Source organism: Antechinus flavipes, chromosome 2 (assembly GCF_016432865.1).
Source record: "Antechinus flavipes isolate AdamAnt ecotype Samford, QLD, Australia chromosome 2, AdamAnt_v2, whole genome shotgun sequence".
Lineage (NCBI taxonomy): Eukaryota > Metazoa > Chordata > Mammalia > Dasyuromorphia > Dasyuridae > Antechinus > Antechinus flavipes.
The window spans coordinates 122,776,600-122,789,019 of NC_067399.1; the positions used below are offsets into that span (position 1 = coordinate 122,776,600).

General features: G+C 31.0%; 1 protein-coding gene across 9 annotated transcripts in view; it reads left to right on the plus strand.

Annotated features, from left to right (window-relative positions):
• The window catches only part of TIA1 (TIA1 cytotoxic granule associated RNA binding protein), a 41,881-nt gene that overhangs the window by 25,025 nt on the left and 4,436 nt on the right, over positions 1-12,420 (plus strand). For 3 of the 9 annotated variants that reach the window (XM_051975468.1, XM_051975470.1, XM_051975475.1), the window contains exons 4-12: positions 260-314; positions 487-519; positions 1,808-1,895; positions 4,801-4,876; positions 6,658-6,766; positions 7,187-7,282; positions 7,390-7,474; positions 10,832-10,955; positions 11,986-12,131. In XM_051975468.1, the coding sequence (XP_051831428.1) occupies positions 260-314; positions 487-519; positions 1,808-1,895; positions 4,801-4,876; positions 6,658-6,766; positions 7,187-7,282; positions 7,390-7,474; positions 10,832-10,955; positions 11,986-12,131 (812 nt within the window). Of the gene's footprint in view, positions 1-259; positions 315-486; positions 520-1,807; positions 1,896-4,096; positions 4,309-4,800; positions 4,877-6,657; positions 6,767-7,186; positions 7,283-7,389; positions 7,475-10,831; positions 10,956-11,985; positions 12,132-12,420 lie in introns of those variants that run through there. The other 6 variants (XM_051975469.1, XM_051975471.1, XM_051975472.1 and 3 more) reach the window with 4 other exon arrangements.

The window sequence follows — 12,420 nt, forward strand, 5'->3', positions numbered from 1 at the left end:
GAAAAAAGGCTCTCTGGCTATAAGATTAATCTAGTAATGTGAACAGAGAGCAGAATGTAGGAAAGGTATTTCTATCCACCTTTTGTTTCTATATTATAGGTTAAAAGAAAAGCATTAAATATGTTGACTCTAATCTAGTTAATCCTTTTATGTTCATCATAGATTTGTGCAATTTCCTTTTTTATACACATGATAAACTAAATTTTGAACTATCCTTCAGATTTTTCCTAGATATAACTCTAGATACTATTTTTTGTAGGAAGTCAAAGTGAATTGGGCAACAACCCCCAGCAGTCAGAAGAAAGATACAAGCAGTAAGTGTATTTTATATGCTTTGATGAATTGTTTTTATTGTACACATAGTTTTTTTTATAAAGCATATAAGCATCATACATGTTTGCAGTAATGTTTTGATCTTTATCCTAAGATATGATTTAATATGTTTGTGTTAATAAATTTAAGAACAAATCTAATCTTTGTCATCAGGTAGTACCGTTGTCAGCACACTGCGTTCACAAGGTAATTGTATCTTCTTAAACATAAAATGAAATATCTCTGAAGGGTATTCACTAACCATCTGAAGCTTTTTTGTTTTTTTTTTTTTTTTTTTTTTTTTTTTATGGGGGAGGAGGGAAGGGCTGTATTTGGATTGTCTGGCAATATTTCCCCCTTCTTCCCAGCATTGACAGAATCTGATCTGTAGTAGACTGTTTTAGTCCGGTACTATTTCAGATATTCCGAATCCCCTAGGGTAGTAGCTGATGCTTTAAAAGTTATTTATCCAACTAAAGAAGGGACAAGATACTTTCTTTCCTTGAGATCATCCTTGATGTGTGCTATTTTTTACCCAGATCTTCAGAGTGCTTGAGTTGCTTCTAAAAACTGGGTTTCCCAAATGGCAACCCAGTGTGTTGTTTAAGGCCAGCCAATGGGGATAGCTTTTAAAAAAAAAAGTTCATTTAAACGTGTAATATATGTGTCCATTTCTAGAGTGTTGATCAAACTCTTCTGTATATGTGTGGTATTGTGTATTTTTTTTTTTTAATAAGAATGTATTTTTAATTAAATTATCTTCAGCTATGGGAATCTTTATTTCTCTCCAGTGTACTCTTTAATGACTCTGACATACAGTTGAAGGGATTACTGTTTTCATTCTGTTGCCTTCAGTCTTAGTTCACTTGCACATGGATTCACATAAACTGAATGGTGTAATGGCTGGGCAACCAAAACTGTTGGCTTTTGAGAAAACTGTCAAATACTATAACAGCAAACTGTTGCAATGCAAGGTATTTCTTTGATTGTTCTTCACAAACTGTGGTTAAACCAAGTGTTTTTATGTAGCTAGGTTTTGGTATCTTGTCTTACCTGAAACATTATTTTTTATTTTTTACGATACCACTATTTTAATTTATAACACATTGTATATATAGTGGTTAAGTGAATTAATGTAAATAATTAACACTACCATGATAACTGTCATTTGATTTTTTTTTTTGCAGAATTTAAATGAACTATATAGTATTTTGTGTTTTAGAATAGTGACTGGAAGTGACTGTAACATATCAAGTTCAACTTAAGTACATTATTACTTTTTAAATAAAAACAGATCCTTGCTATAGTGTCAATGAGCAATTATTTTAAGATTATGATAGGATTTATTTACTTAGACATAGAGCTGTGTTTTACTTTTAATTGTCTGGAAATTATTTTATATAAGCAATATATTAAATTTGCTTTAAAGTTTATTTTTCAAACTTTAAAATTTTATTTTTCTTTTTACCCCACCCTTTTCCTTCCTCCTTATAAGATCATTTCCATGTCTTTGTTGGTGATCTCAGTCCAGAAATTACAACTGAAGATATAAAAGCGGCTTTTGCACCATTTGGAAGAATATCGTAAGTAACAGATGGCAACTTAAATTTCTTTTACTTAGACACAAGCTTACATAAATTGAAAATGATCCTTGATTTTTAGATTTAAACTGCAACTAATCAGTGCAAAAATATTAACATACAACTTCTAGTAGCCATATTATATTTATAGTATGTAAATCTTTGATCTTCAGTTATAAATTCTTAGATAGTATCTTTAAAAAAAACTTTTTTTTAAAAGAAATTTGTTGGCCATGTTATATTTCTTTTTTAACTGTCTTAAGTTGAGATTAGGTATCTTTTTTGGTATCTGTATTAAATTTGTTTAGATCCAGGTGGAGGTCTTATTTTGGCATGCATTTTGTGTGAAATATTCATAAAAACAATTAGTGAGCTTGTTTAGGGAAAATTTTTAGTTACAAAACTGTTACAAAAGTATATTAATGTTTTCTGAATCCCTCAAATTGCTTGCATTTTGTTATTTATCATAGTTTTACTTTACAAAAATAGTCAATCTAGGGTAGCAGTCAAAACAGTACTTCACTATTTTGTAGAGCATTTTATTCTAGTGCATTTGCATAGTTTGTGAGTTTTACCAAAATGATAATTTATTTAAGAGCTTTTTTTTGGTCATTCCATTTAGCTAAAAGTTTTTAAAAGTTCCAGGTGTGATTTTTCTTGATGGGGAATACTCTTAATGATGAGAAATTGAAGATTATTAGAAGTAATTGGTACTTTAAAGTGTTGAGTCAACAAATCTGACCCACTGCATATTTTTGAGTTGGCCCTTGGTTCATGAATTAAGAATGTTTTTCTACTATTGAGGGAGTAAGAAGCTAGGTTTAAAAGACAGCTAGGAGATTAAAACTATTTACTGAAAATCAGAGGTGAAATAAGGACCTATATCAATTTCAGCATATTTTAAAATTGCTTTAAAATTACAAATAAAAAAATATCCTTCTAAAGCAAATTTTTGTATTGCCAAGTTTGTTCTTTGATTATTTGAGAACTGATTAGGAAAGTAAAGCCAAATTTGAATTCCTTGTGTTTCTCTGAAATCTGTTGTAGGGTTTGGACGTAATGGGGCCAACTATGATTTGCAATGAGTCTTTACTTTTCTTCCTTCTGATACTTTGTACATTTTTCTACTCATTTGTCCCTTATATGCAACAAGGTGAATGCACCTTAAATTATTTTGTTTCATTCCTCCTTAAAAGCATTTTTGTTGTACTTTTTGTACCTTTTACAAATTATCAGGAGTGTAGGATAACACATTAAATATAAATTTTAGTTTAGTCTCATTTAGAACTTCCAACCTTGTTAGCACATAAAAAAACTAATATTAATAAGCTTTCCATTGATTTCTTTATTGGAAATATGATGCTTAGGTTTTTTTGGTGTGTGTGTATAAAAATTAGTTTTGCCATGATTTTTCTTAAATTAAAATTTATACAAAAAGTGCTAGAGTGCATCTGACAGCCTTTTTTTTTTTTTTTGCACTGTGCAGTATACAGATTTTCTAAATTTAGAAAACATTTTTTAAGACAGTTGGTAGCATATTGCCTGCTCCTCCACCTCCTTTACTGAAAATAAAAATGTTCCTCTTTTTCCTTTGTCAGATTCATTCCTTTTTGAGTCTAGGAATAGGTTTAAATTAGAAAATCAGACAAAGTATAACTTTGTTATAGTATTTAGTCAAACTACAAAATTGAGTGCATGTGCACAGAAATGTAAGATTAAAAGAATTTTTAAATACCGAAAAGTGACTGTCAGTAGTTTTCCCATTTTGATCCTCTTTTTTGTCAGCTCATTGGCTCTAAAATTGGCACACACATTAATTGGAATGATAGATATTAGATTCTTTTAGCGTTATATGGTATATGCATGGCTTTCTGATATGTGTTTTTGTAATGAAAATAGCCTGTTTTGATGGTGTGTCATGAGAAAACAAGCATTGTAGCATACCTGGCTAACTTAAAACAGATTGTCTGAGAAATAAAATTTCATTCCAGTTTTTTGAGGTATGGAGTTTTAGCTGTCATAGCTGGGTTTTTACTCAATCTCAAATAATAGGGCTCTGGTTATTTTGCAGAGTATCTCTGAAGAATGTGGACAGAATTGCCCTGGCTAACTACAAGCTACGGTTCACAATGGATAAATGTTGGAGTTCTTATTTATTTTCTGAATTTTATAAAATTTGCTTTTATGTCTCATAGTTTCCAATCAGTCCTGTATGATTACTGTTTTAAAATGCAGTTTAAAATCTTAGTATAAAATTTTAGTGTGTAATTTAAACTGACGTGTTTTTAGTGTTTATTTTTCTTCAATAATGCAACCATTTCTGAAAATGTCAATTTCTCAAAATTTACAGCTGCCCACAGTCCAAAAAGGGGGTAACGAATTGACCTGAGAAAATTGAATTCAGTTAACAGGCGACGTATGCCTTTTTAATTCCTATTTTTTCCATTTTTTCTATTTTAACTTTTTTTTACTGAGTAGTAGGTAGATTGTGTTGGTAAATAGCAAGTTATAAATTTGCATGGTTAAAGAGAGCCATTCATCTGATGTGCTAGTGAGCTATAAGTGGCTTATTTAATGTGAATAGCTGCTTTGACCATGCCTAGTGCTTAACATAATGTAAAAAGCATTTTGAACTACTGGGAATCAACTTCTGTAAAATATTTGTATATATTTGAGAAGTTAATGATTTGCATGTTTTATACAATTTGTTTAATTTACTGCTACATGAGAAAACATTAAATTTTATAGTAGAAAAAGCAAAACTTGCTTTTGACTATTTTGCTGGTGTGTTAAAAGGGTCACTTTAATGATGAAACATGAAAATAAATTGTGCGTGAAACTCACACTTTTCTTTCTGTAAGAAAAGTTTGATTGGCAAAACTGAAATTCTTATTGCTTCTGATTTTAGAGATGCTCGAGTTGTGAAAGACATGGCAACAGGAAAGTCAAAAGGATATGGTTTTGTTTCCTTCTTCAACAAATGGGTAAGTACTAATCAAGCTCAGAGTCCAGTCTAGCAGTGGATAACCTTCAAAGTTGGGAAGGCCTAGGTTCAAAGCTCTGCTTCTGACTTATTGACTTTGTGCTCCCAAGCTTATCATCTAAAGGTATAGAAGTTACATAGGAGTTGCAAATTTGTATCATTGGAAGGGAATTTATTCATTGTGACTTCTTTTATTAAAATTAGACAGTTCTCTTTTCTACAGTACCTGTTCTTTTTTTACTTTTACCTTATGATCATTTTCAATTAATTAACTTAGGGTAGAGTGCCTTAATCTATTTATTTATTCAAGAAATATATTTTAAATGCCTACTCCATACAAGACACATACATTCAAAAAAAGATTTATGAGACAAACTTGGGAAATTAAATTATCCCAGATAAAGTTTATATATCTTTATCATGGCTTTAATTTGTTCATCCTTGTACTTGTTTACCATAAGTTGTTGAAAAACTACTAGTAAATTCTGGCTCAAAATAAGTTGTATTTCTCTATTTGGCAATTTTATATCATTCATTTCAACATATGATTTATGTGTATACACATACACATTCACAAACTATATATATATATATATATAAATTTTTACTTAATACACATTTGAACTGGTTATCCTTTCATAGCTTTGCTTTTCCCCTTTGTTTTCCCAATAGTGGAGGGTTTTTTGTTGTTGTTGTTGTTGTTTTTGAGGGGATATCATGAGATTTTGAGAGTGGAGAGAAGAAAAAGCATATGTTAATTCTGCTGATGTAGCATGTAGATAAGGACATTCACTTAGGAAATTAAGCTATTTCCTTTTAATAACTCCTTGAAGATCAAATCTTTGTTCTTATCTGGGATTTTGTTGCATTTATAAAAGGTTGCCCTAAGCATATTTCTCAGCAACTCTATAAAGTAGGTTGTACAAATATTCTTATCCTCATTTAATAGCAAAGAAAAGGAAGTTGAATAAGTTTATAGTCACACAACTAATAAGTTTCAAGAGACAGATTCCATCTCAGGTTGCTTAATTGAGTGCTTTCCTCATTTTTATCATTATTTATACAGTAATGTCTTATTTCTGTTTCTTTGTTATGGAATACTTTATTTTTAATGGAAACATTTTTTAAAGTTACTGGATATTTCTTTGATTTTTATACTAAATAAATAAATTAAACTTTTTCTTGTTGACATGTCATGATGAATAATATGATGCCCTCGGTGGCTATTCATGTTTAGAACTGTATGCTGCTGAGCCACACTCTAGTTCTTGTGTCTGATTAATTATATCTTCTGCTTCATTTTCATGGCTTGTCACATGTTAGGGAGCTAGAGAAATTTTTTTTGTAATAGTTGAATAAGTTAAGCTTATTTTAAGTCATCATTCCAAATGAGGAACTTGGATCTTTTTAGTGCATAGAGGTCTAGCTCAGTCACAGAGTCTTTTAACTGCAGGCTATGGACTAGATTTCATATGTTTATGGTTGTCAGAAATGTGATTTATATTTGCCCTAAGGAACTTCTCAGGGTTCTTATAAAAGTGATTTGTAAAATATAGAGTACTATGTGTATTATTATTAAGGCTTTAATTAAAACATTTCTAGTCAAAGACCCTATATGAATTAATTCATTTCATTTTTATTTTCCTTTGAATATTTCTTGCAGTAATTTTTCTTTGTAATTCTGTTAGTTGATTTTGGGTAGACCTGGTTATGCATACTATTTGAATGTTATGTAACATCAATTGAACATATTTGTCATTTATATTTTTTTATCGTGAATAGGATGCAGAAAATGCCATACAGCAGATGGGTGGACAGTGGCTTGGAGGAAGACAAATCAGAACTAACTGGGCAACACGAAAACCTCCAGCTCCAAAGAGTACTTATGAATGTAAGTGTGTTAGAAAAGGAAAAAGAAATGTAGAATTTTTTTTTTTGAGAAAAAAAATAGCAGGTTTTAAATACTGGTCTTGAAGATTTAACAGATGCACTAGAAAAGTGAATCAAAGCTAATTTAAAAAAATAATTTCAAAAGATTTATCCCCTTAACCCTCAAATAATGGTAGTGTGACATTCCTAATTTTAAGTATCTTATTTAAAAAATGGAGGGAAAATACTGAATTTTGGTAAGAATTTTGAACTTGTCAGGGATGTGGATATTAAAAGTAGATTCAGTGTATTGCTTGCATTATGTGAATTGATAGTTAAAAATTAAAAATGTTTTCTTAGCATTTTATAGTAATGTTTATGAAATTTAATATCATAACTTTATTTTCTCTTTTCCTTTCCCCTCCACTCTTCTCTGCCTCAGCAAATACCAAACAACTGTCTTATGATGATGTGGTAAATCAGTCCAGTCCAAGTAATTGCACTGTTTACTGTGGGGGTGTTACTTCAGGCCTAACAGGTATATTATCTAACATGTTTCATATTCATGGTTTTTTGATTCATTTTGAAATCCAAAGAGGTAAAGTATAGAATATTTGTAACCCAGATCTCATTTTTGAATTATAGAACAATTAATGCGCCAGACTTTTTCACCATTTGGACAGATAATGGAAATTCGAGTCTTCCCAGACAAAGGATACTCATTTGTACGGTATGGTGCTTTTTTATTTGTATTTCTGGGTACTCTTTCTTTTTTACTTTCTTACATAGGTTTTCTATGAATTTCAATATAGGCTCAACATTTAAAAAGCACTTTTGTCTAGTCATCCAGGAAAGTTAACTTTTTAGTTGTTCCTTGAAAAGGACTTAAGATCATTTAGCCTCAACTCTTTCATCTGCACAAATTATTTAAAAACTGTTTAATTCAAAGAAAGGCAGAAAGCCAAATCAAATATAAGCCAGATATGTTGATGGGTAAAATTATGTTGTAAATTTATAGAATTTTACAGGAGAGAGAAAGAGAAAGACAGACCTAGAAATGTCATTTTAGAGGTAATGGTCCAGACGAGTAAAAGAATTTATTCAGGGACACATCTCACTAGGAATCAAAACTCAGATCTAATGACACTGAAATCTAATCTCTTTATAGTAACCAATCTCTTACCCATTACCCAGTAAACTCACAGTATCAAAGAACTTTTAAAAAATTTTAGTAGTTAATTTTCCCCCAGTTATATCTGCAAAACAGTTTTTTATATTTGTTTTTAAACCTTTGAATTCTAGATTCTCCAGATGTACACTATTTCCATGTTGTGAAAAAAAAACATAGGAACTCCCCTTTCCCCCAAAAAATAAATAAAAACAAAAACAAATTCTTTAAGAAAAATAAAGTGGGGAAAAAAGTATGCTTCATTCTGTATTCAGACACAATTAGTTCTTTCTGGGTATGGATAGCATTTAAGAAAATTCTTTTTTAATAGAAAAAGAATAAAGGAAATCTTACTTTTTTCCCTTAAAACTCAGGAGTAGGTGATTGAAAGGTTTACCCAATTAGTGTGAATGGTAGTTCATGAGGCCCAGTTTGGGAAAGATTTTGGGGCCCATAATATGTGACAATATAATTTTATCCTTGATAGGATATCCCTATGTCAAGCTGAGAGAGCTATTTGTAAGTCACCCTTACAAAATTCAGGTACTTTACAAAATTCTTTTGGCAATACCAGACATGAAATTTTACCTAAGAAAAAAATTTCATTCATATTTTTTGCATGGAGGGAAAAATAATTTTGCTATGTATGTAATGTGACAAAGTGGATTCATAAATGATCTAAGAATTTGGCTTCATATAGACAGTTTCACATTATGCCGAAATTATTTTTATAGTTAAGAGTTAGTAAAAAGTGTCAACATCAACAAAATTGTTTACTTGTTTGGATTTGCCAGTTGGAGTTCATTATATATTAACTTGATTAATGGTCTCTTCTCAGTGCAGATCCTTATTGACATTTATGAAGCCTTTGACATTGTTAAATCCCCTATGCCTCCTTGATAGTTTTTGGATTTTTGGTGAAACTCTCTTTTTTCTCTTTGCAGCCTTCTGATTGGTTTTTTCTTAGTGTCCTTTGTTTGCTAAATATTCACACCATACTCATCAACTGAAGGTTCTTAGACCTTTCCTCCCTCCCTAGGGGACCTTATCAGTTCTAATGAGTTTCACTTAGTTCTATTTTAGATGGTTCCCACATCTGTATTCCAGCCTTAAGTCTCTTTTTCAAGCTGTCTATTGGTCCAAACTGAATATTCCAGAAGTTGGTCAAATTTACTCTTTTCTAAAAAGAATTCATTATATCCATTATTATCTTCCTCTCCTATTCATCCCTTATTAGCTTCTTCTCCAATCCCTTGTCTCCATCATCTCCTTTTTTCCTTCCCCCTATGTCCTCCCCATCCCCAATCCCTAGTCTAGTCACCTCTTTTGCAGTCTTAGTAATTTTCAATTTTTCACTCTATATAGCCCCTTGGTTTCCAAATCTTGGTGCTTCTATCTTCACAGCATATTTCATATCACAGTATATACAAAATATGATTTGTAAAATATATTTATATTTTATATATTTATATATATTCCCTTTCACTTTAGTCTATCCTTCATATAGCTTCTGTCATCTCTACTGCTCAGTAAACTCTAATGACATCTTTTTACCTCTAGAATCACATAACAGCTGTTCTTTTTGGTATTTTTAAACTTACCATAACCTGGTCCCATCTTATATTTCTAGGGGTCTACAAGTTATTTTTCTGACATCCAACCATCTTAATCATAGTCTTTTTTTATATTGCCACTTTTCTGGCTTCTCTGCTCTCTCTCCTTACTCCTTCCTCTTAGAATTCTGAAAATTTTAGGAGAGCTTTTCTAGTCAGCTGCTAATATATCCCCTTTAAATTTAGCTTGTATCTATAATTTATCTGAGTCATATATGTTTTTGTATATGTATTTGTCTTCCTTGTTACGGTGTAAGTTTCCTGAGGGCAGACTTTTTTTCATATAAGATTAGAGCCTTGCTACACATTTTGAATGATAATAGAGAGGTGAATGAAATAATAAAATTTACTACTAACTAAACTAAAATTTACTACTGACTGCCCTAATAAAAAGGGGCAGTCCTTGGAGTTAAAATTATAGGGCTTCTGTTGTTAGCTTTTATTTAATCTTACTACTTTGGGATTAATTGCTTATTTTTCTGTAATGTATTCAGTTAATAATGATAGCCTTTAAAAGGTACTTTAAGCATTTTCACCTTTCATATATTTAGTAAATTTATTATATTCATATATTTAGAGCAAAGTTAATACTTAAGAAAATTTTTATATGTTTCAACTATTGAGATTTTCTAGGTCATTAGTATAGTTTGGAAATGAATAGCAGTAGAGATAGTTTAAATTAGTTTTTAATCTTGGGTTAGGAACAGTTTGTTGAGAATGGTATTCTTATTCCTTCAGAAATACTCAATCTCTTGTTTTTTATAGTAAGGTAAGGTTAGATTATGATCATGAGATTAAAAATCAGTTTTAAAAAATGTGTGAAAAACTCTTTTGACCAGAGGTGATGAGAAAGAGCAAGTTACATTCTTTGGGCTTCCATTTCTTCACCATTGAGATTCCTTTAAATACAAATATATACTATAATTTGAGTTCATTTTGTTTTAGGGTCATGTGTCATTTCTTGACTTTGTATAGGCTTAAATAGCTATTTGGGAATTGTATCTGTGTTCATCATATTTGCCAATGTTAAACAATTTTCCATGCCTACTTCTTCCTGTTTCCCACTTCAGAAAGGCCAAAACAACTAAGTTCTTTGATAAATGAGATCACTTTATGGAGTAGATGTTTTCTAAAGTCTCTTCCAACTTTGAATCCTATTTTTATAAATAATGAGATCTCTTTAAAAGATCAATAAAGAACTATTTTTTGGGGAAGGTGTGGGGCAGATTGGCAGACTGATTTTTTTTTTTTTAAGATTCTTGTAATAGAATGTGTAACAGGTTATTTAAAATCTTGTATTTAATAGGTTCAATTCCCATGAGAGTGCTGCACATGCAATTGTTTCAGTTAATGGTACTACAATTGAAGGACATGTTGTGAAATGCTATTGGGGCAAAGAAACTCTTGATATGCTAAATCCAGTTCAACAGGTAAGAGAGTTCTTGATATTAGTATTTGATTTCTGGGCTTCATAAGGGTTACTTTAGAATAAATACTTGTTATATTAAATCCTTGTTAATAGGCTTCTAGCTAAAATTATAGTGTATAAGGGCTGTTCCTACATGTATTATAGTTCCAGAGTGGTGTTTCATGGATTGCAGTGGTGACATGGTGAATGTGACCTCCTCAATTGACTCATGCTCACACAGTGGATTTAAAAATGCTCCGACAAACATAACAGGGTATTAAATCTTTTTTTAATACTTGATAGATTTATTCACATACTGTGCAGATAACTCACAAGCATGCTTGGGTCAATTTAAACAAAAATTGTTAATATATATTTATTAGGGCCTTAAAGTTGTCCTCCAGATTGCTGTCCGTTATTTTTCCGTGCAACTAGTGGTTTAAACTTTGCACCATAGCACTCTCCTCTGAAGAGAAGCTATAGATGGAGCACATTATAAGTAGGAGCTATAATGTCCAGGATTGTACAAGTATGCAAACCCAAATATAAATATATTTTCTAATTATATACATTATTTGCTTTTTGAAAAGTCAGTTGAGTATTTGTTAAATTCCTACTGAGCACTTTTATATTCCAAGAATTCACAGTAGGATTCCTTTAAATATCATGCTCCCTTCAGCACATTTAAAATATAATTGAATTGATAGCCCTTTCAGAATAACAGTCATAAAACATTCTGCCTGTAATTTTTAAATCAGTCATCTCTGCTTTTTTTTATTATCTCCCTATACACACACTCAGATACAACATTTCATTATTAGTACAGTTTATACTACTACATTTCAAAGAGTCTGCAATTAGAACACCAAGCAGAAATCCAGTAGTACAACTTCACTTTATTAAGAACCACTTGCCAAATTCTAGTTTGTTCTCAGTGTGATAAAGGCCCTTATGTATTGTGACTAAATATAGTGGATAGTTGTGTTCAGGCTGTTTCTGTTTTGACAACTTCATATAATACTAACTTGAGTTGTTATAATTTTATTTAAAAGCAGAATCAAATTGGATATCCACAGGCTTATGGTCAGTGGGGCCAGTGGTATGGAAATGCCCAACAAATTGGCCAGTACATGCCTAATGGTTGGCAAGTACCTGCATATGGAATGTATGGACAAGCATGGAATCAACAGGGATTTAAGTAAGTATATTTTCTATTTTACTCCTGCCTTGAGTAGGAGTTGATTTAGGGAGAAAATGTTCAACTTTTAGTGGACATTATGCTGCTTTTATTAAAGTATGATTACCTTGTAAAAGCTATTGGTTTTTTAAGTTCTTAAAACTTTTAACTTGAAATGTTTGCTTTTGGAATTTTCGTATAAACACTGCCTTTATGAATACCTTATTTCATTGGTTTTTATAATTCCCGGTCATGAAATAGAACATTTCGTAGCAGGGGAAAGTATTTGATAAGCCATAGTCTTATTTTC